Source organism: Phyllopteryx taeniolatus, chromosome 7, assembly GCF_024500385.1.
Source record: "Phyllopteryx taeniolatus isolate TA_2022b chromosome 7, UOR_Ptae_1.2, whole genome shotgun sequence".
NCBI classification, from domain to species: Eukaryota; Metazoa; Chordata; class Actinopteri; order Syngnathiformes; family Syngnathidae; genus Phyllopteryx; species Phyllopteryx taeniolatus.
The window spans coordinates 22,640,820-22,664,489 of record NC_084508.1 but is presented as its reverse complement, the minus strand read 5'-3'; the positions used below and the strand labels follow the sequence as shown (position 1 = coordinate 22,664,489).

The 23,670-nt window shown below is 43.0% G+C and overlaps 1 protein-coding gene across 11 annotated transcripts in view; it reads left to right on the top strand.

The window, feature by feature from the left end:
- The first annotated feature begins 4,490 nt into the window (after nucleotides 1-4,490).
- Nucleotides 4,491-23,670, top strand: part of ttll7 (tubulin tyrosine ligase-like family, member 7) — a 116,970-nt gene continuing 97,790 nt past the window's right edge. For 2 of the 11 annotated variants that reach the window (XR_009789334.1, XM_061779103.1), the window contains exons 1-4: nucleotides 4,491-4,740; nucleotides 20,408-20,632; nucleotides 20,715-20,828; nucleotides 21,367-21,498. Coding sequence is in view for 7 of the 11 variants with exons in the window: in XM_061779103.1 (XP_061635087.1) it covers nucleotides 20,608-20,632; nucleotides 20,715-20,828; nucleotides 21,367-21,498 (271 nt within the window). In the remaining 4 variants the exon portion in view is untranslated. Of the gene's footprint in view, nucleotides 4,741-18,730; nucleotides 20,633-20,714; nucleotides 20,829-21,366; nucleotides 21,499-23,283; nucleotides 23,429-23,670 lie in introns of those variants that run through there. The other 9 variants (XM_061779106.1, XM_061779099.1, XM_061779108.1 and 6 more) reach the window with 7 other exon arrangements.

The window sequence follows — 23,670 nt, the reverse complement described above, 5'->3', positions numbered from 1 at the left end:
AAAATACATTATGTAACAGATGCTTATTTATAATGGTATAAAATTTGAGAGTGGAATGTTTTAATTTCATCAGAAGACTGCCTAGTTTGCAGTGCACCATATTTTCAAGAAAAAGGTTACTGTATTTTGCATGTACACTTAAATATAGCATTACTTTGCATGTACACATGAATATAGCGTTAGTTTCCCAAAAAAAACACATAGACACAGACATACTGTAGATGATTATAACCTGTATATAGTGGCCTGTTACACCATCCTTTTGGTGTTTTCATATAGAGTAGAGTTGAGCAAACATTTAGGCTCAAGAGCCACATTTAAATTTTAAATGGAAACATAAGACATTTCATTAATGAGGTAAAACATTTTTAAATCTGTGTATGTAAAATACTTTATTTTACTAATAAAATTGTTAATATGTTTTAATTATGTTATGTATATATAAACCTTCCATCCATCCATTTTCTGTACCGATTATCCTCACTAGGGTCGCGGGCATGCTGGAGCCTATCCCAGCTGACTCTGGGCGACAGGCGCGGTACACCCTGATTAACGAATTATCTAATATAATAAATAATAAATAACCTTAAATGTATTTTACCACAATCTTTTATTTTATTATTTACAATAAATAAATTCAGCAACTGTTTGATTAGATATTGAATAAAAATACATAAAAATGTGTAAATACGTTTTAACTAACCAATTAAAGGGGGAAAACAGCTAAATAAATGCATTAGAGACACACCTTGCTTCTCCAAAAATGTAGTGTGGATGCATAACAATAAAATATGCATCTAAAGGTTAGAACAATGAAATATGGACTGAATACTACTACTATTACTACTAACAATAATAATAATAATTATTATTATTATTATTATAGATTTATAGAACACTTTAGGTTGATAACTTAAATACGTTTTGTTTGTTTGTTTGTTTTTTAGCACGTGTTACTGTTTGTGACCCATTGGACCCCAAAGCAGTAAAAGAATGTGGGAGTGATTACTTAGTCTTTATTGCAAAACAAAAAAAACATTGAAACGCTATAATATGGGACTTGACTCTCCTACTAATGCTAGCTGTTCCTCTTATTTTACTGGGTTATATCTATACAGCTCCATTTAGTATCTTAAGGTTACATTTTATTTTTTGATCATAATCGGAAAAGGCTCCTAGTCATGCATGGTACCAACTAATATTACCAAAAACAAAGGGGTGGAGTTGGCTTCAGTCATGCTTTTAGCAAGAAAAGATAATAGCAGCATGATATTTAAAAAATAACTTTTAAAAAAAAGCATCTAAATTTGTCCTTTTTATAGTTAATCATTACGTAAAAAGGCTATCAAATAATTGTGGGAAACAAAGAAGTAAATTTACTCAACACATATAGCTGAACTTCCTTAAGTACAGTATATTCTGTTTCAAGCATAATGTAGCCTACTGTATTATCAACCAAATAAATAAATAAATACCAAAAATGTAGCATCTATTGTTAACTCACTTTTGTTTTCTCTATTTAGTTCAATTGATTCTTTTAGCCCTTTTTTTAAAATCATCTCTATTATGTACAGTATTTTCTGAATATCCCTAATATAGCAGCTATGGCTTCAGGTTAAAAGTTGCTCACTGGTTTCAAAAGCCTGCATTCAGTGGGTGTTCCTCCACCTGTTCGCTGCTGATTTCTTTCTTCACCTGTTAAATCTGTTATTGTCACAGCTATAGGGCTGGAGGCTACAGCAGCACCTCCAATGAACATATCTGTGATTATGGCACATTTTCCCTCATCTTAGCTGAGATTTTTCAATTTATTTGCACTCTTTTTTTTTTTTTTGTTTCTCCATGTTGCTTTCACTATGCCGGGACTCTTCTACATGACTCGGAAACTAACAGCGGGAGCGACACGGGACATTTTTCGTACTATTTCCTGAGTGGTTCAGTTTACTGTCTGTGTTATAGATGGACCAATGGGCCACCTTTTCAAAACTGTCCAAACTGCAGGGAGTATTACTCGAAAAAACTGTGGAACTTCCTGATTTAATTAGCACAGTTTTGGTGTTGAAAGTGACCTGATACTTCCAGCGTTTTTTTTTTTTTTTTAAACTGAAAATAAACACACACACACTGCAAAAACACAAAATCTTTTTAAAAAACAAAACAAAATTAATCTCCTTGTTTTTACAGTTTTCACTTGTTTCAAGTTATTTTTTTACTTGAAATAAGTCGACAAACCAGGACAATAAGTTTTTTTTTTACATTCCACTGGCATTTTGTAATGTAAAGATTTTGAGTTTTTGCAGGGCATGTCAACTTTTTCTGCCCCATACTCTTAAAAAATAAACACGTACAAACACACCCTATCTACCCTAAAGGAGACATTTCATATCTATCAGATACACTGGGCCAAAACTCTTTGCTAATCAATTAGCTAGCGATAGCTCCAAGTGTCTAAGTAGCTTATTACCTAATACCTACACAGCACGCACCATTACAAGCCCCTGCCGAGTCAGTGCTGACACATAACATACAGGAGGAGGCAATGAAGCATCGCCGTGTGGTCAACTGTCATTTTATAGATTGTGTCAGGGTTGTAAATCAATCATTACCTGGTCATTAGCGTTAACATAGCTGGAAATGTGTGTAGCTGTTTTGACCATAGATATGAAGACTATACACCCGCAGACTATAGACTATAGACTATACACTATAGACTATAGACTATAGCAGCCCGGCTAACCGACGTGCCTACGTGGAGGCCATGCTGGGAAGGTCGATGTTCCCTTCAAAGGCAATGCATGGACATTGAAATTAAGTCATAACTTGCTCATTTCTCAACCGATTTTTACAAGGTTTACTTTGTTTGTCAATGCTAAAGCGTGTGCTATCGCAACAGAACATGTTTAAAAAAACAAAACTTTTTGCAAATTAATTTGAGGACGAATTCATAGGGTGGGCTAAAGCAAGATATGGGTGCGCTTGAGCCCACCCAAAATATGTCTGGCCTTGCCACTGACTTACTGGAGCACCAAAAACAACCAACAAGGCAGAATACAATATGGAAGCAAAACAGAATGCACACAGCAACAACTCGGGACAAAGGAATGATCCAGCACCAGCCTGAAGTGCTGGTAGGGTTTAAGACTGGGAGTTGATTGCTTTCCTCCCAGATGTGCACCTCCCTGCTATACTCCTACCTGCGCTGCTTCTGGAAAACTAAACAAAGCACAGGGAAAACTGATAGGGAAAGAAAAAGCAACTACTCAGACAGAACATGACAGCACTTTTCAGTGGGACGACTCACAAAGTTCTGAACAGAATCAAAATTAGAAATCTATTTTATTGCTATACTTATATGAAATACATACAGAATCACATTTTACAGAGAAAAAACAATACCAATTAAAATAATATATCCATCCATCCATCCATTTTCTGAGCTGCTTCTCCTCACTAGGGTCGCGGGCGTGCTGGAGCCTATCCCAGCTGTCATCGGGCAGGAGGCGGGGCACACCCTGAACTGGTTGCCAGCCAATCGCAGGGCACATACAAACAACCATTCGCACTCACAGTCACACCTACGGCAATTCAGAGTCTCCAATTAATGCATGTTTTTGGGATGTGGGAGGAAACCGGAGTGCCCGGAGAAAACCCACGTAGGCACGGGGAGAACATGCAAACTCCACACAGGCGGGGCCGGGGATTGAACCAGAACTTTGAGGCTGACGCTCTAACCAGTCGGCCACCGTGCCGCTAAAGTAATCTAATAAAAGTAAAATAAAATAAAAACAATATTGTCTTACTGTACTGCATGCCTAAAGAAAGGTATTTTAAACAGCTCTGTAAATATAGAAATAGAAGATGCAGTTCCTTGAGCTCAAAAGGAACTGTATCCTAATATTTGGAGGCAATGGACTGCAAGGCTCCATCGCCTTCAGTTTTTAATTTCCACTGACAGACGTTAAGTAAAATGCAGTTAGCAGACCTGTCACCTCAATGACCTAACAGGACGATTAAAAACGACACCAAATCCAACAAGCATGGAGGAGCCTGACCCTTGAGAGCTCCATTGGTGACTGAAAATGATGATAATAATAATAATAATAATAATTGTAAATAACAACAAATGTAAAAGGCTCCTGCAAAGAGGAGTACAACAACATAGCGATCATTGCAGATCCACAATGTGTTAAGATGCGGATGACACGTCAATGACCTCTGATTAGGACGCGCCCATGACCGCGGGTTGATTTTAGCACCACGGTCAGCGACACTGTTGCTAGGTTGCTTCCAGTGTTTGCATTCAACCATCTGAGAGAAAGAGCCACGTTGACACCCCCATAATCAAATAGACTCCACGACCACGAGTAAAACTAAAACTAATGTGCTTGACAAGACTCGTGTGTTTCTCTATTTTACTGTTAAAAGTATCGGACGCGTTTTGTGCTGACGGGCGAGAAATGACAAACTTCTGCAATTCAGGTAGCTTCACCCCCACTCTCACCGTGAATGGTTTCGTCCATGGATTCGCTCCAGTGCACTGCACACTACCGGATTTGAAGAACAAACAGATTTCTTTTTGTTTGTGTGTGTGCATTTCAACCAGTATTTTGTGTTTTTCTGCATAACAAAAACACCGATGCATTCTTGAAAATACTCTCGGTACTGGGTGGTTTCTCTGCGCCTTCGCTGGGACTCAACCAAAGCTAAGGAGCTGAGCGACCAGTGACTGGAATTAATAAGGTAACGAGCTACTTCGCCCCCCAATCCTTCCCTAAGATTATAAAACCGAGCTAATTGTACACCCCCATTGTCGCTTCCGCATCACCAGATAGACGCACAGCATTTGTGTGTGAATGTACCGTGGCTAAATGAAAACACGGTGAAGCTTCATTTGTATTATTATTATAATTTTTTTTTGCGTAGCAGCTATGCTGTTTGATAGCAGCACTGTCTGATTGTTTCTTACGATGAGAACCCCCAACCGGACCTGGACCAGCGAAGAGCTCGATAGCTGTAGCACGCGAACAACTACAGTACTGTACTCTATTCGCTAGTACATCTGCTTAGGATGTGTGACATTGAATTTGCAGAGACACGGATTGCCTGTGTATAGAACGACAATGAGATTAAATTTTTTTTAAACAAAAATAGAATTAAACACTATGAAAGGGCATGGCCCTCGGTGTTTGCTGTGACAAGCAGAATCTCCATCAGTTTGCTTGTTAGCTTAGCCTGTAGCTTGGCTGGCGAGGACCCTTAAAGTGACCTGCAAGATTAGCAGGATTCTAAGGCCTTATATCTTAATTTAAACATATTCACGGGATGCAGTGTGTTTGTATAAGACACATACACTGGTGGATGTCCACATCTTTTCCCCCTTCTGTTGTGCAGTATTCTAATACGTGTATTAGGAGCAACCAGGAGCATTTATTTACACAACCGAATAAACTATCAAATGTTTATTAGTTTAGTTTACAGTATCTGTTATGTTATATTTAAGATAACATGTATCATAACAGTATCTGTTATGATACATGTTATTGTCTTTTTGAAGCTCTCACTGAAACGTTCAGAACCTTAGATATGTGCCTGTAACCAACGCCATCGATTATGTTTGGCAACAATTAGTTTGTGATGGGCTTGAGATAGCTCTTTGCTCTTACCCATCATGAGACGTGTCTCAACTCACACCTTGGCAATGAGACCTTTTTGTAGGCCATCAATTAGGACTGAACCGGCTGATATTCATTTGCACTGACAAGGGGCTGGATTGCTGTTTGATTATTGATAGATTTTAGGTGTTGTCTTGGCTTTTCAATACTTTTTCCGTGTTTCATTTCACATTTTTATACACAACTTAATTTCTGGTCTTATTTTTTCTACTTTCTTTGTACATATGGATTACTTGGGTTGTTCCCAACATCTGGTGAAATGTTCTGGTCAATAGCACCTTTGGAAGTATATTTAGTGAGAAAAATGGTGACGTGTTAAATACTTATTCCAGCCGCTGTATGTTATGGTCTGGACTGCATGCAGTGCATTGTTGACCTCATTACATTTTTCAAATTATGTAATATGCTTTAAGGCTTCAAAATAGTTTGTAGTAAGGTTAATCTTAGTGGCAGGCTTGTTTTTACACATTATGCAGTTTACAGTTTATTTGTTTGGTTTATTGTCCTTATATACACTGAATCAAGACGTGGAGGTGTTGCTGCACTATTAAATATACAGTGCAGTAAAACGAACGTGAGTCACGTCCATTTTTCCAGGGGATTGCATTAGCTTTGCATTCAGGTGTCTGTTGGAGTAGCTCAGTGCCCTGTGGGGTGAGAGCTCCTACACTTGTTTCTCCTTGTGCATGGAAGAAGCAAGTACAGTACATTATGTTGATTCTTTATGCAAAATAACTCATGAACACAGCATTTTATCTGAGATATTGGTGATGAAAAGCTTACTGTCACCAGCTCACGACTGTTTTTTTGACAAACCTTCATACATGTCCATCTCCTGCATATGCTGGAAGTTTGTTTTTAATATACATGCATTATTCATTTCAAAAGTTTGAAAAACTGATATGCCTACAGAAGTGAAAAAAAATCCTGATTGCTAACCTTCAACCGGATCTGTACTCTGTGTTTAGCCCATGTCGTTCATGGGAATTTGTTAAGTAGTTTAAAAATGTTTAATCCCGCTTATTAACAAACAAATAAGCAATATTAACACATTTGGAGATGCAATAAAGAATAAGGTTTATACAATTCATATTATTAAATTATGATGTTTGCATTCAGTCAAGCATATGCAATTAAATTAGTTTTAATAAAGCTGTTAAATCTGTTCGAAGATGATGGTTGTCTTCCAATTTGTCCAGATTAAAAAAAAAAGTTTTTTTAAAAGAAACTAATTGAAATAAAATAATCTGCTCCATAGCCATACTGCGGCCATCATAAAACCTTTAACTATAAAATGTGTAAAAATATGTTAACCCTTGTTCGGTAAATCTTGAAAAATAAAACCCTATATACAGTGTACTTCAAGTGTGACAACGCTTATGATGCTGCTGGACGAAAGTATTGAAACACTGCTGCTCTTAATAGTCCTTGCTCAGGTTGATCCTTCTTTTGGAATGCAGTATGTGTGTAAAGGAACCATAAAAACAAGCAAAGCACATGCCAATAATTAATCCTTGAAGTTTTAGACAACTTAAGAGCTGTATTTTCCATGAAATGTTTGAGCAAATTTCAAATTGTATGGGCTTTAAAGGTTTTACTCTATTCTCTCCCAGTGCATTTTGAATAGCTATTTACTACACAATCAATGAGGTCCAGTGAAATAGGGAATACCAGAGAATGTTAGCATAACACAAAGCTAAGTGGTGTTTCCCCAAGCCTCTTTTTTGTTTCTCTTGTTGGAACTCACTGCTAAGATGTAATTTAATGTAAGTAGGGGAAAACATAAAACAAACATAAATCAACCCCCTCAGGGGACGTTTTGCTCCTTCTTGAAGAGACTTGCATGACACTGCTGAAAGAGTCTACTGCTTCAGCTCAGCTTTTTCTGACAGTTTGTAGAGCTTCTTGTGATGCCTTTCTGGAGCTGCTTTTGATAGTTAGAGAGGTTCGCCACAACCATATGATGATGATGTTTCTGAGTGTACCTTAAACAAGCTCCTGATATGAATTTTAAATGTTTATGTAGCCTTTGTCCTGCAGGACACGTACCATATGTACTGTATTCCCCTCTAGAAAACACTATTGGTGCAACAGTACACAATTGGATTGTAGTCACTTGTTGTGCAAAGCAGACAGCTCAGCAGTACAGCACTCTGTCAGATAAAACATTTATTTGTAATGGATTTGGCCTGTGGAATAGAGAGATGCTTATGGCAGCATGAGTAGATAGCTGTTAACAATAAAGCGTCTTTGTGTTGAGGCCGAGGATGTGCATGAGCTCAGAATCCATTAAGGCTTGGCACCACAGGTATCTATGTGGCCCTCTAGCTCCCTCTCTTGTTTAAATTTAGCTACTGCATAATCTTTGACCTGCAATGTAATTCTGTATTGTAATTAATGTCTTGTAGTAGTAGTGGCTCAAACAGGGTCCATTAGGCAAGATGGGCAGATACTAAGGGCGCCGTATCACAGGGGGGCATAAAAAAATCCTTCAATTTACAGGAATTATATTAAAATGAATTATTGCTATAACCCTTAATTTGAAGTCAAAACATTTTAATTTTAAGGAAAATAAAAATGAGTCGATTCCAATTAATATAAACAACTAATTAAATGGTTATATAAATGCATACGACTTGTATAGCGTTTTTCAATGCACTCAAAAATACTTAATAGTCACACCCTGGTGGTGTTAAGATACTCGTGTAGCCACAGCTGCCGTGGGGCACTCTGACAAAAGTGTGGCTGAAATTCTGCACCTACAGCCCCTCCAACCACCAACAACCATCCAACCACATTCATTTATAGGCAATGTGGGTTAAATGTCGTGCCTAGGGACACAATGACGACATGCTTGGCCAGGGATACAGACCGGCTACTCTCCGGTTAGGGCGTAAACCTACCCTCTGCTCCACACCGCCCCAAATAAACCGAGAGGATCAATATAAACGCATTCCGCCAGCAAATACAGAATGGGGCAAAGAGGCTTTGTAAAGGTACTGTTGTTGCAACGGAACAGATTGTGCAGGACTGAATAGTCCACATGAGCCCGAAGAGGCAGCCGGTAAGTACGCCTGTCATGATAGCAAATATTTTATGATGATATATTTTCCCCAAAACTATCACGATAAATTATAGTATTGTTTTGTTTTTTTATGCCACTGGTATAGTGGTATTAGAGCATAATAATTCAATTACAGCGGAACCTCGGGTTATGAACTTAATCGTTTCCGTGACCCCGTTTGTAACCTGAAACGTTCTTACCCCTTATTTAGTGAACGATAGTTGATATAATAATTATCGTGACAGGCCTACTTGTAAGGCTCTTTTCTTAAGATCAAGAGACTATGTTCACACTGCAGGGCCCACTTCATATTTTTTTGTTAATTCCAATCTTTTTATGTCGTTGTTCACATTACAAAAGAAATGCAAATTCTCATGTGGAGGGAATGGGTTTGTGAAGTGACATGCATGCGCACAAAAAATGATGTCACATTGCGCATGTGCACAAACATGAGGCGTCTTGTGTTTGTGATAATAAATATGGCCCTTGTTTAAGTCCCATCATGATGCACTTGTGATAATTTCAAGGATTTTGCGCAATCGGAACCATCCATCAATCCATCCATCCATCCATTTTCTGAGCCGCTTATCCTCGTAAGGGTCGTGGGATGTCTGGAGCCTATCCCAGCTATCATCGGGCAGGAGGCAGGGTACACCCTGAACTGGTTGCCATCCAATCAGGGCACACATAAACAAACAACCATTCGCACTCACATTCAAACCTACGGGCAATTTAGAGTCTCCAATTTACCTACCATGCATGTTTTTGCAATGTGGGAGGTAACCAGAGTGCCCAGAGAAAACCCACGCAGGCATGGGGAGAACATGTAAACTTCACCCAGGCGAGGCCGGGAATTGAACCCCGGTCCTCAGAACTGTGAGGCAGACGCTCTAACCAGTCGTCCACCGTGCCGTCAACTCGAAAACTACTAACTTAAAATGGAAAAGCTAACCAACTCAAACATAAATCAATTCCCAATTAACATCACTATAAATTATATTACCAAACAAGTTCTGTCTCATCCCATCCCCTCCTCCTCCGGCTGATCGTACCTACTCAATCTTTCTGAGGGGAGGGCTGAAGCTATTGATGTGAACACAGACAACTTTGCAAACACAGGAAAGAAGAAAAAGAAAAAAAGAGGAGCGAAAACAGGAGAAAGAGGTAATGTTGATGCAGTGTTTTTTTTTTTTGTCTCATCCGGGGGTCGCCGCAGCGAGTCACTCGCATGATTGGTTGGGCAGTCAAGAATAGTACAAATAAAGTAAAGAAATGAAGAACACATTTTAAAAAATATTTTAAATTGGGTGACATGTTATAAACTCAAGACAATAGGAAAAAACTTTATTGGATTTCTTTTGTAAGCAAATGTAAATCGCAGATTAGGAAAATGCCATAAAAAACATCTTGACTAGAGTGCCACATTGGGTAGGGCTGGCGCTGGGCTCATACAATACTGATATTATTTCTACGTTGGTAAAAACTGTGATATTGCACAGGCCTACTTTGCAAAGTCACGTCAGAATTTCAATCTTCCTACTCTTATCTTTTTCTGGAGGATATAAACCACATACAATACAGAACAGGCTACCAAAGCTTTTTCACCTGTGAAATAAAATTTTGGGGGAATACAAAATCCAATCATTATAGCTAAAAAGAAGGCACATTTTCATTGAGATGAATGAATGACCGGGGTTCAATCCCTGGCCCCGCCTGTGTGGAGTTTGCATGTTCTCCCCGTGCCTGCGTGTGTTTTCTCCAGGCACTCCGGTTTCCTCCCACATCCCAAAAACATGCATGCTAGGTTAATTGACGACTCTAAATTGCCCGTAGGTGTGAATGTGAGTGTGAATGGTTGTTTGTTTGTATGTGCCCTGCGATTGGCTGGCAACTGGTTCAGGGTGTACCCCGCCTCCTGCCTGATGTTAGCTGGAATAGGCTCCAGCACGCCCGCGACCCTAGTGAGGAGAAGCGGCTCAGAAAATGGATGGATGGATGAATGAATAAAATAAAATATCAAATCTCCTCCTCCACAGGCACACAAAAAGTGTCTATCTCATTTTTATGGGGTACATTTTAAGTGTTCCAATCTGAATTAGATCAGCAATTGAAACTTGATATGAAATTGCAGACGCTGAGCGCACATATCCTTGGAAAAAATTTTCAAATTCAAACTGGATACGTAATTTTTTGTTTTGTTTTGCCCCTTTTGAACTGTAGGTATGGATGTTTTGATTACGTTTTATGACATAATCAATTGGTGGATTCTCAACTAAAAAGGAAGAACCTTGATAGAGTACTTTTTAATATACTGTATAGTTAGCAAGTTACTTACCAATAACAACTAGTAATAATAATAATAATATAATAATAATAATAAAAACAAGACAATGGACCAATCAATGCTGATGAAAGCAGTCTCTGTAGAGGAGGTAAAACAGATTTATATTATGGCTGGGAGTTGCTCAGCCTGGGAGGAAGTAGAAAATATAGTAGTTGGGACTGGTTGTTGGAAAGTGACAAGTTTTCTCTATGAGCACTGCCTAGGTTCCTTGAGCCTGGCATCAAACCCCCACCTGCTTTAGGGTGTGACACCTTTTCGCATCTTACTCACTGTCATCTCTCATGATCCATCCATCAAATTTCTATAGTGCTTGTCGTCATAAGGCTCATAAACGAGCTGGAGCCTATCCCAGCTGTCTTTGGACAAGAGGTGGGTTACACCCCGGATCGGTCGCCAGTCAATCGCAGGGCGCATATACTGTCGATAAACAACCATTGACACATTCACACCTGTGGATAATTTAGAGTCTTCATTTAATCTAATATGCATGTTTATGAATGTGGGAATAAGATGGAGTACCTGGAGAAAACCAATGCAAGCACAGAGAGAACATGCAAACTCCGTGCAGGAAGGCCTACTGTTCCACCGCCCTGTCGGTGGCTCTAATGCACAATACAAAGCGGGTGGTAAATGGCACACAGAGCATGCTTGATTTCACCATAACTTCATCTGCTGGATCTGGTTGGTCACTCACTTTGCCACAATACACTGAACTATAGCAGCAAAGGGTGGAAATCCTCGACCATAACCAACATAGTTGAATGTGTTCTTCCCAGGCTCCTGTGTGACCCCTTTACAAACTTTGTTGAACATTTTGTTTAGTTGTGTAAGGGGGGCACTGATGGATAGAGTCAAAATTCCTTCCCTGCTTACAGTACAGGATAGCACCGAGAAGTGGGCGGGGGTTCTTGTCAACAGCACAGCTTGCCTCACTTCATCACTCGGAATGTTTTTGTTTCACTCTCTGCTAAACTCATTTCAACCTTTGTCTTCCCTGGAACCAATGCTCCACTCAGTCAAAAAGACCAACAGAAAGACATACAATTCTACTGAGTGATGGAAGAATGCACTTTGATTGTTTCCCTATTTTAATTTGTTTAGTGAATGCTCATTGAATCAATTTGGCAGTGTGCAAGTATTTGTGCATATTTTCTGATGTGTGTAACTGGACTATGTGGAGAAGAAAACAGTTGACGCATTCTCACCGCTAGAGGGCACTTTTGGTCTCTGTATGAAAGAACAAGGAACAGCTTTTGTAAATGGAGGCTATCTGTTCTGTTCTTTGGTATATAAAATGTGTTTTCTCTGTGTTTATTACTATTTCATGAAAATGCTTTATACATAAAAAAAAATTCTGAAAAACTGATAGGGCTTGACTATGATTGACTATAATTCAGTCATCAGACAACTCCCATGACATGATTTGATTAATTTTGTATAAAGATAAATATTACAGGCGGCACGGTGGACGACTGGTTAGAGCGTCTGCCTCACAGTTCTGAGGACCGGAGTTCAAATCCCGGCCCCGCCTGTGTGGAGTTTGCATGTTCTGTAGGTGTGAATGTGTGCGCGAATGGTTGTTTGTTTATATGTGCCCTGCGATTGGCTGGCGACCAGTTCAGGGTGTACCCCCCCCTCTCGCCCCCAAGATTGCTGGGATAGGCTCGAGCACGCCCGTGACCCTTGTGAGGATAAGCAGAATGTAAGATGAATGAATGAATATTCTGATGTTCTTTGAAAATGCAGCCAGACAGAAAAAGGTTTTAAGGGACAGACAGCGGGACAGAGTGAACAAGGGGAATAGATGTGCGAACCACAGTAGAACAATAGTTGGACAGTCTAAATATTTGAGCATAAGTAACATTACAACAGTCAAATCGTGTTCTTATTTGTGGATGAGGGTGGGACACCTGGTGAAGACATGCAATAACTAACCAAGAGAACAAGATGAGAGAGGACAGAAAAGGGCAGGACAGGACAGGATGTGGGAAATGAGCAAGGCATTGCTACTGACGAGTGGTGCAGTGGGATTCTTTTTAGTGTCTAAACACCAGTAAGAACCTGTGAGTTTATATGTTATTATAACCTGTGTTGTTATTAGTGGTCCCAGCACAAGTAATTAAAGTCTATAGTGTGTCTATCGAACTTATTAGTGAATAAACACCATATCACATTCATGTTAGTCAACTGGTGTATGGAGTTGCTGAGCCGGCACATTGAGGAAGGGTGGGTCCGGCCCCCTACACCCGCAAGGGGGGGGGGGGGGGGGCCAAGCCAGCAAGTCCGTCCAGCGGGTGACCAAACCAGGGGTACGCCAATTTAACGGACCCTGATTTCACAGACTTGGGATTTAACGGACAGAAAATAGTGTCCAGTTGTAACTCAAAATCACCCTTTTCATGTACCAATGAGGTAAGTTTGGATAAACTTTAAAACTTTTCAAACATTTTAAAGCTTTTATTAATATTTATTTACAATAGTTTTGCACAGTACTGTGTGTTTCTCGCCCACAAAAAAAGTACAAAACAATTTTGCACAGTACTGGTAAAACTATTTTGTACTGTAATGATGTTTTTAGGCCACAAAAAAAAGTGCTTCAATTTAACGGACAATCTGATTTAACGGACGAGGTGTCCCCCCTATTAGTCAGTTAAATTGAGGTTCCACTGTATATGTTAGCATGTGCCAGAGATTACTGTGAGTTTTCAACTAACACTAGGATCTTCTTCACCTCATTGAGCATTCTGCGCTGTTCTGTTTCTGTCATCTGTACAGGAGGGCCACTTGTAGGGCGGGTAGCAACAGGTCACACCGCATTCCTCCTACATTCCAAAAGTATTTTAGATTAATTAGACGTATGAGCTAAGCTGCTACTTGTTGTCTTACAGTGTGGGAAGCTGTTGTTGTGTGTGCTTTGTTAACATTACTGATCTTGCCCAATGTCCTCTGGACTTGGCTTTGCCACAGCTTGAGTCACTGCACTCTCCTTGTTGGTAGCTCAGGAAGAAGTTTCAACTTTCCCTCTCGAATGCTGGCTAGCTGCTCCGCTCCTGGTAAATGACTTCACAGAGGAAAACCGCAAAGCATTTGTGATTGATTTAGCAGGTTGGCAACTTCTGGCTGCGCCTTGATCTTGTGGCTGTATGGTTAACACCTGGCTGTAGGGTTAGGGTGCGTCATTACTCTCCTGTCCGCGGGTGGACGTGTGTGTGTGTGTGGCAAATGGGCCTTTCTGGTCTGCGTTACAAATCAGTACTGCTCGTGCAAAATTGCATGCTTTTCTGTATAAAACTGTCAGGAAAAGTTGATAGTGAATGCTGTCTTTTGATCCCTCTTCCGGGTTCTGGTGTTGTTTTTCCCGCTCGGCGTTGTGATTGGTCACGTCATTGTCATCAGACATATCAGATGGCGAACTACTGCTTGGGATTTCTTATACACATTCTTGAAATAATCTAGCAAAATGGCACCAAACAGGCCCACAATTGTGGAGGTAGGGGTGGAGGACATAAAGCGGTCACTCAATTTCATGTTCTGGAGTTGTCATGTTCTCAAACATTGCCCAAAATCAGTTGGATATGATGGGTCAGATCAAAGACCTGCAAAAACAAAATGCTGAAAAAGATACAAAGAATAAATGTTGTGATGCAAGACGGCAGATAACTTAAGAGAACTGGAGAAGTCTAAAGGAATGAATGGGGAGAAAGGTAATAGGTTTCTTTTGTAGAATCAGAAGACTGGTTTCTAACCAAACCACTTGATATAGCCAATTATTATTTTATTTTTTTTCATATATAAGGTAAGGTTACTTAGGCAGAATATGAACACATTAAAAATACTTTTGAACGTAAAGGAAATAGCATAATGCTTAGTAAGTTGCATTTTCAGTTTAAAAGGGTGCAGGAGAGTGTGGTTAGGAAGTTGTTGAAGGCCTTTCTGGACCATAGCTCAATAGGCACTGACATGCTGGACAGTAAAGTGCTGAGTCTAACAGCTGACCACATTTCTGGACCTATGTGTCACATCTTTTATAAATGTCTAATGCAAGTTATACTGGATATTCCACTATCGGGAAAGAAGGCAAAAATAATTCCCTTAGCTAAAGATGGAAGACTAGCACTTACTGGGCAGAACTATAGGCTATCCTCCCAGTAGCCAGTAAACTAAGAGAAATAGTACATTCACAAATACAAAATTATTTCAACTGCAACCGTCTGGATACAAAATTTCAACATGCTTACAGGCACAACTACTCCATTTTTTTCTTCATTTACACAAATGACCGATGACTGGTTAAATGAGATGGATAGCTTTAAGATGACAGGTGCAGTGTTGCTTGATTTTACTGTAGCATTTGATGTTATTGATCACAATCTTTTAATCTGTAAACCTAATATGGTATGGATTTGAACCAAAATGCCATCTCATTCATGTGGCGTTATCTTTCATGCAGAACTCAAAGAATTTATTACAATGGCTGCTGGTCTAACTCTGAAGACTTAAAACTGAGGACAATCACTATGGACAATGGATGGATAAATAAATATGAATAATATATAAATGTAATGGATGAATTCTAATAATTTATAGAGATAAAACTAATTAATTTCAAAATTAAAATCTGGAATTCTAAGGAACCCCTCCTTGAGCCGTCACCTTGTCGTGGTGGAGGGGTTTGTGTGTCCCAGTGATCCTAGGAGCTAAGTTGTCTGGGGCTTTATGCCCCTGGCAGGGTCACCCATGACAAACAGGTCCTAGGTGAGGGACCAGACAAAGCACGGCTCAAAGACCCCTAATGATGATGACAAACAATGGACTTCGTTTTCCCTTGCCCGGACGCGGGCCACCGGGGCCCCCCACTGGAGCCAGGCCTGGTGGTGGGGCTCGAAGGCGAGCGCCTGGTGGCCGGGCCTGCACCCATGGGGCCCGGCCGGGCACAGCCCGAAAGGGTAACGTGGGTCCCCCTTCCCATGGGCTCACCACCTGTGGGAGGGGCCATAGGGGTCGGGTGCAGTGTGAGCTGGGCGGTGGCCGAAGGCGGGGACCTTGGCGATCCGATCCCCGGCTAAAGAAGCTGGCTCTAGGGACGTGGAATGTCACCTCTCTGGCAGGGAAGGAGCCCGAGCTGGTGTGTGAGGTCGAGAAGTTCCGACTCGATATAGTCGGACTCGCCTCCACACACACCTGGGGCTCTGGTACCAGTCCTCTCGAGAGGGGTTGGACTCTCTTCCACTCTGGAGTTGCCCATGGTGAGAGGCGGCGAGCAGGTGTGGGTATACTTATTGCCCCCCGGCTCGGCGCCTGTACGTTGGGGTTCACCCCGGTGGACGAGAGGGTAGCCTCCCTCCGCCTTCGGGTGGGGGGACGGGTCCTGACTGTTGTTTGTGCCTATGCACCAAACAGCAGTTCAGAGTACCCACCCTTTTTGGAGTCCTTGGAGGGGGTGCTGGAGAGCGCTCCCGCTGGGGACTCCATTGTTCTGTTGGGGGACTTCAATGCTCACGTGGGCAATGACAGTGAGACCTGGAAGGGCGCGATTGGGAGGAACGGCCCCCCCGATCAGAACCCAAGCGGTGTTCTGTTATTGGACTTCTGTGCTCGTCACGGATTGTCCATAACGAACACCATGTTCAAGCATAAGGGTGTCCACACGTGCACTTGGCACCAGGACACCCTAGGTCGCAGTTCGATGATCGACTTTGTGGTCGTGTCATCGGACTTGCGGCCGCATGTCTTGGACACTCGGGTGAAGAGAGGGGCGGAGCTGTCAACTGATCACCACCTGGTGGTGAGTTGGCTCCGATGGTGGGGGAAGATGCCGGTCCGACGTGGCAGGCCCAAACGTATTGTGAGGGTCTGCTGGGAACGTCTGGCAGAATCCCCTGTCAGAAGGAGTTTCAACTCCCACCTCCGACAGAACTTTGCTCATGTTCCGGGGGAGGCGGGGGACATCGAGTCCGAGTGGACCATGTTCCGCGCCTCCATTGCTGAGGCGGCCGACCGGAGCTGTGGCCGTAAGGTGGTCGGTGCCTGTCGTGGCGGCAATCCCCGAACCCGTTGGTGGACACCAACGGTGAGGGATGCCGTCAAGCTGAAGAAGGAGTCCTATCGGGCCTTTTTGGCCTGTGGGACTCCTGAGGCAGCTGATGGGTACCGGCTGGCCAAGCGGAATGCAGCTCTGGTGGTCGCTGAAGCAAAAACCCGGGCATGGGAGGAGTTCGGTGAGGCCATGGAGAAAGACTTCCGGACGGCTTCGAGGAAATTCTGGTCCACCATCCGACGTCTCAGGAGAGGAAAGCAGTGCACCACCAACACTGTGTATAGTGGGGATGGGGCGCTGCTGACCTCGACTCGGGACGTTGTGAGTCGGTGGGGAGAATACTTCGAAGACCTCCTCAATTCCACCGACACGCCTTCCCATGGGGAAGCAGAGTGTGGGTTCTCTGAGGCGGGCTCTCCTATCTCTGGGTTTGAGGTCACCGAGGTAGTTAAAAAGCTCCTCGGTGGCAGGGCCCCGGGGGTGGATGAGATTCACCCGGAGTTCCTAAAGGCTCTGGATGTTGTGGGGCTGTCCTGGTTGACACGCCTCTGCAACATCGCGTGGACATCGGGGACAGTGCCTCTGGATTGGCAGACTGGGGTGGTGGTCCCCCTTTTTTAAGAAGGGGGACCGGAGGGTGTGTTCCAACTACAGGGAAATCACACTGCTCAGCCTCCCTGGTAAGGTCTATTCAGGGGTGCTGGAGAGGAGGGTCCGTCGGGAAGTCGAATCTCAGATTCAGGAGGAGCAGTGTGGTTTTCGTCCTGGCCGTGGAACAGTGGACCAGCTCTACACCCTCGGCAGGGTCCTCGAGGGTGCATGGGAGTTCGCCCAACCAGTCTACATGTGTTTTGTGGACTTGGAGAAGGCGTTCGACCGTGTCCCTCGGGGAGTCCTGTGGAGAGTGCTTCGGGAGTATGGGGTACCGAACCCCCTGATACGGGCTGTTCGGTCCCTGTACGACCGGAGTCAGAGTTTGGTCCGCATATCCGGCAGTAAGTCGGACTCGTTCCCGGTGAGGGTTGGACTCTGCCAAGGCTGCCCTTTGTCGCCAATTCTGTTCATAACTTTTATGGACAGAATTTCTAGGCGCAGCCGAGGCGTAGAGGGGGTCCGGTTTGGTGGCCTCAGTATTGCATCTCTGCTTTTTGCAGATGATGTGGTTCTGTTGGCTTCATCAAGCCGTGACCTCCAACTCTCATTGGAGCAGTTCGCAGCCGAGTGTGAAGCGGCTGGGATGAGAATCAGCACCTCCAAATCTGAGACCATGGTCCTCAGTCGGGAAAGGGTGGCATGCCATCTCCAGGTCGGGGATGAGATCCTGCCCCAAGTGGAGGAATTCAAGTATCTTGGGGTCTTGTTCACGAGTGAGGGAAGAATGGAACGGGAGATCGACAGGCGGATTGGTGCAGCGTCTGCAGTGATGCGGACTTTGTATCGGTCCGTTGTGGTAAAGAAAGAGCTAAGCCGAAAGGCGAAGCTCTCAATTTACCGGTCGATCTTCGTTCCTACCCTCACCTATGGTCATGAGCTGTGGGTCGTGACCGAAAGAACAACATCCCGGATACAAGCGGCCGAAATGAGTTTCCTCCACAGGGTGTCCGGGCTCTCCCTTAGAGATAGGGTGAGAAGCTCGGTCATCCGGGAGGATCTCAGAGTAGAGCCGCTACTCCTCCGCATTGAGAGGAGCCAGAGCCGGACGCCTCCCTGGTGAGGTGTTCCGGGCATGTCCCACCGGGAGGAGACCCCGGGGTCGACCCAGGACACGCTGGAGAGACTACATCCTTCGGCTGGCCTGGGAACGCCTCGGGATCCCCCCGGAAGAGCTGGATGAAGTGGCTGGGGAGAGGGTAGTCTGGGCGTCCCTGCTGAAGCTACTGCCCCCGCGACCCGACCCGGATAAGCGGTAGAGAATGGAAATTCTAAGGAAATAAATATGACCATCTAGTAAAATAAACTGGGAATCTGACAGAGTTAACCTATATTCGCGAAACTCTTAGACTATTGGAAATTAGCTTTCTCCTAAATCTCCTGCATCTCTTCATGTATTTTGATAATGATTAATTTAATTCATTCAAAAACAAAATGCAAATTCATTCTCATGCACCCAGCAAATTATTGACAAGAGGGATGTTAGATCATTTCTACAACATGTTGGATGTATCTATTCTATTCATGTTTTAACTTGATTATTCACAAATAAACCAAATAAAATGTCCTTTGCAAACTTTGCAGAGTTCTGTGACTAATCTTATATGCCTAGATCAGACTACAGGACCGATATTGGCCCGATAAACTATCGCGGGGGTGTTCCCAGATCGGGCCCGACATACAATATTTTGTCGTGAACGACAAAACCTCTTGTTGTATGACAAAATCCACGACCAACGATTTGGCCCTATGATGGCCCTACGATACCAAACTTAAAGGTTTCGCATGTTTTTTTTGATATCTTCGGTGTAGTGCGACAATATCAACGACAACTCTCTGACAAGCGCACCTTGCCGTCGACCAATAGGCTTACGTTTTGTGACCGATGCGTCGCCTCCCGTGCTTGCCGTTGTCAACATACTTGGTCACCATTGTCAACATTTATTCACATTTACAAACCAATGTTTACTGAAGCGTTAGAGCATGATTGGACAGAACATCAGCATGTTTACGTACAAACAGTGCTAGCACTAGCCTGCTTGGCTACATCACGTTTTGTTGGCTGCTTGCGAGCCGTATCGTATTAAAAGTGCGTGAACATACCTCCAGCCCTTCTTGAATGGACAGCAAAAAACATGACACCGCATGTTTCTTTCCTCTTTTGGTCTTTTTCCCCCAACATTCCCGTAAAGATCCATTACTTGACAACAGCTTGTTGTCGCCATGGTAACGGTTGTATCCGGTTGCGGTGAAAAGTGACCCCTTTTCTGGTCACGCCTCCCCGACAGTGTTTGCGTTGACAAGATAAAGCCCAGTGATCGTCAAAGACAGGATACGATGGTATCGGAGTACTTATCGTCTAGTGTTGCCACTGCCTGACGGAGTTACAACAAGATTTGATGGCAGTAGTCTGACATTGTGCACCACAGCTGGAAAATATATATTTGTTCTTCTGTTCTACACACATTCCTATCCATCTCTGTGTACACCCCCATTCACTGCGTTTTCCACTTGGGGCTGTAAATAAGCTGGGCCCGTGTAGATTTTCAAAATGCCCCCATCCTTTCACCATCCCCACAACTCCCTCCATTAGTCTTCCCCATCACTGCTAACTTCCCCAAACTCCCTACCCAAACCAGGGCTGCTCTTTATCCCGCTGGCAGGCACCGGGAAGATGCTCAGATGATCCGTGGACTCGTTCTGAACCATACTTTCTACGCATCCCAAGAACGGGACAACTATCCAGTGTGAGAGTGTCCTTGGAGGGTGCCGTGAGTACCCTGCAGGGCCCAACTGCCTTGTTTGGCCTACCTCCTCACACCTCCTCCCAGCACCGGAGATGCCCTCGCTTCCCAATGATGGAGGTGAGTCTGATACTACGGACTGACAAATTTCTGTACAGAAACATGCACACATACTATACAACTGCTGTTCTCTGATGCATAGAACCATCCATCCATCCATCCATCCATCCATCCATCCATTGTCTGAGCTGCTTCTCCTCACTAGGGTCGCGGGCGTGCTGGAGCCTATCCCTGGTATCATCGGGCAGGAGGCGGGGTACACCCTGAACTGGTTGCCAGCCAATCGCAGGGCACATACAAACAAACAACCATTCACACTCACATTCACACCTACGGGCAATTTAGAGTCTTCAATTAAACTAGCATGCATGTTTTTGGGATGTGGGAGGAAACCGGAGTGCCTGGAGAAAACCCATGCAGGCACGGGGAGAACATGCAAACTCCACACAGGCGGGGCCGGGTATTGAACCCCGGTCCTCAGAACTGTGAGGCTGAAGCTCTAACCAGTCGGCCACTGTACCGCAACCAAAGCAACATAAATATAAAGAAAATATAGGGTACATTTGATTCATTCATTTGAAGTATTCATACTCATCTAACAATTTCCAAACCCTCTGTTCTCAGAATTCCCTTGTTTGCTTCTGACTTCCTCCTCCCCATATTGCAACACACATACTAGATGTTGTTTGACCACACTGTAATTCCCTGCAGAAATGAGGCGCCTTTCTACTTTTGTGTGCACAGTGCACAATATCCTGTATGCTTATAATGATATGTGCTGTCTTTATCTCTAGAGGATCGAGGAGCATCCCCCGTGAACTTGCCATCTGTGGGCTCCTACCAGGGGCATGGCAAGAGGAAGGTGCACACCAAAAAGAAGAAGGGCATCATCAGTGCCAATGTTGCTGGTACCAAATATGAGATTGGTATGAATTTAGACTGGTTTCTAACCGTACAAGCTTCGGAGCAGCAGTGTTTGTGGCAGTAGCTCAGTCTGTGAGAACATGGACTTAGGAGTTGGAGGATGTGGGTTCATGTCCCACTACTAACAAAAATGTAAAAATAGCAGCTAGTCTGCTTGTTGACTACAGTTGAGGTGCCCTTGAGCAAGGCATTGTCCCTCCCATTCCAGCTCAAGTGGTACAGCACCCTTTGCCCACCTCTTTCAGTCTGAATCTCTCCTTGCATGCATGCAAATGTGTGATCTGCAACACGTTTACATCAGAGTGGGAGTTGAATTTCTCCTTGAGGAACATAAATAATAATAATAATAATAACAATAAACTTTACCCCTCATTGACGTGCATGAGCGCAATTCTCAAACATCCTGTCCGTAACACTTTCTGTCTTTGATTTATTGTACTTCCTCTGGTGCACTGGTTTCTTAAAAATCAAATTAGAGGTACACGATGGGACCAGAGAGGGATGATTTTTTTCTCACAGATCGTTTTACTGACACACTACTGTCAGTGTTCTTTTTACAACTGCAAACTTCCCTTCAACTTTTAAGTACAATACAATAACACTAATAATAAATATTGTTCTTAGGAATAAAACTTATTTTTTGGCAAACACTTCGGCCAACTATGCTATTGTATTTTAATGTCGGTTATGATGGTGGTAATTGGGAAGCTAAGTATTTTATTAGGTGGTAATTGGTGTACAATGTTGCAGAACCACTGCATTACACCCTACAAAAGATCAAATCACACATCACAGATGGAGATGTTCCTTTTGGTGTCTTGCTGAAGGATACCTACCTACCTTATGAAGCAGCCTAGCATCTCTTGCAACTCCCCAATCATCTGTCCTGATCTCCATATTGTTTGGCCCACTGTAAATTTCAAATATTGGACATTCTAGGCCCAAAGACTACTGCTGCCCCAGTCTCTTTATTGGAATTCATCCATTTAGCCATCCTTTTTTTTGTACCATTTATCCTGTTGTCATGCTATCCCAACTGACGTAGGTTTTAGTTGGACTGGTCGCCAGTCAAATGTAAAGGGACTGGAAATGTGGAAATTGATCCAAGACCAATTGTATGATACACAATCTAAAACTTTCAAATAAATGTCCTTAGAATAGAGTGCCAAGTAAACTTCCTCTTAAGGTGAAACAAAAGCAAGAACCTGTCTAAAATGTATTGGAATCCTAACAAATGTGCTTGCGAACACCTGTATCTGTACTACCATTTACACATTTAGTATGTTGAATAACTGTTCCGTACAAGGTCAATAATACAACAAATCATAAAGTAGCCCAATATTTTGGACAAAATTGTGCACTGATTCTGGAAAACAAAAGATGAGTTTATAGTTTCAATCATATAATTGGTGTAAATTGAGTTAGTCCTTTTCTAGAACTCTACAAGACTGGCAAAAATCGGAATTGCCACAAGTGAAAACGTTAAACAAGGCAACCCAGGTAACAAGAATGTACATTTGTGAAAGCTGGACTCACTCAAAATAGCCCATTGCTGTTTAGCCTGCTGAAATGGTGACATTTAACATCTTAAATTAAAGCTAAATGGTTTTGAGCCTAGGCAGCACGGTGGACGACTGGTTAGAGCGTCAGCCTCACAGTTCTGAGGACCGGGGTTCAATCCCCGGCCCCGCCTGTGTGGAGTTTGCATGTTCTCCATGTGCGAATGGTTGTTTGTTTGTATGTGCCCTGCGATTGGCTGGCAACCAGTTCAGGGTGTACCCCGCCTCCTGCCCGATGACAGCTGGGATAGGCTCCAGCACTGTACTCCCTAGTGAGGAGAAGCAGCTCAGAAAATGAATGGATGGATGAATGGTTTTCAGCCTGGTGAAACTGCTTGTGTGGAGACAATCCTTGAAAAAAATCATTACTGAGGTAATCTAATATGGCAGTCAGTGTTTTTTAGACAGAGTAAAAGAGCGCAGTAAGCACTCCAAATATGCTGGCTGTATTGTGTGGCGTCAAAGCTCTCAGGAGTAAACTACAACCTTTGGAAAATAAGGAGTCAGCAGCATTGCAGGAGAAATCAGGGGCTGTCGGGATCCAGCATGAAGATGGGAATCAAGCTGTAAATAATTTTGCTCGCTGTGAAGAGACCCTCACACTGGCCCTTGGGT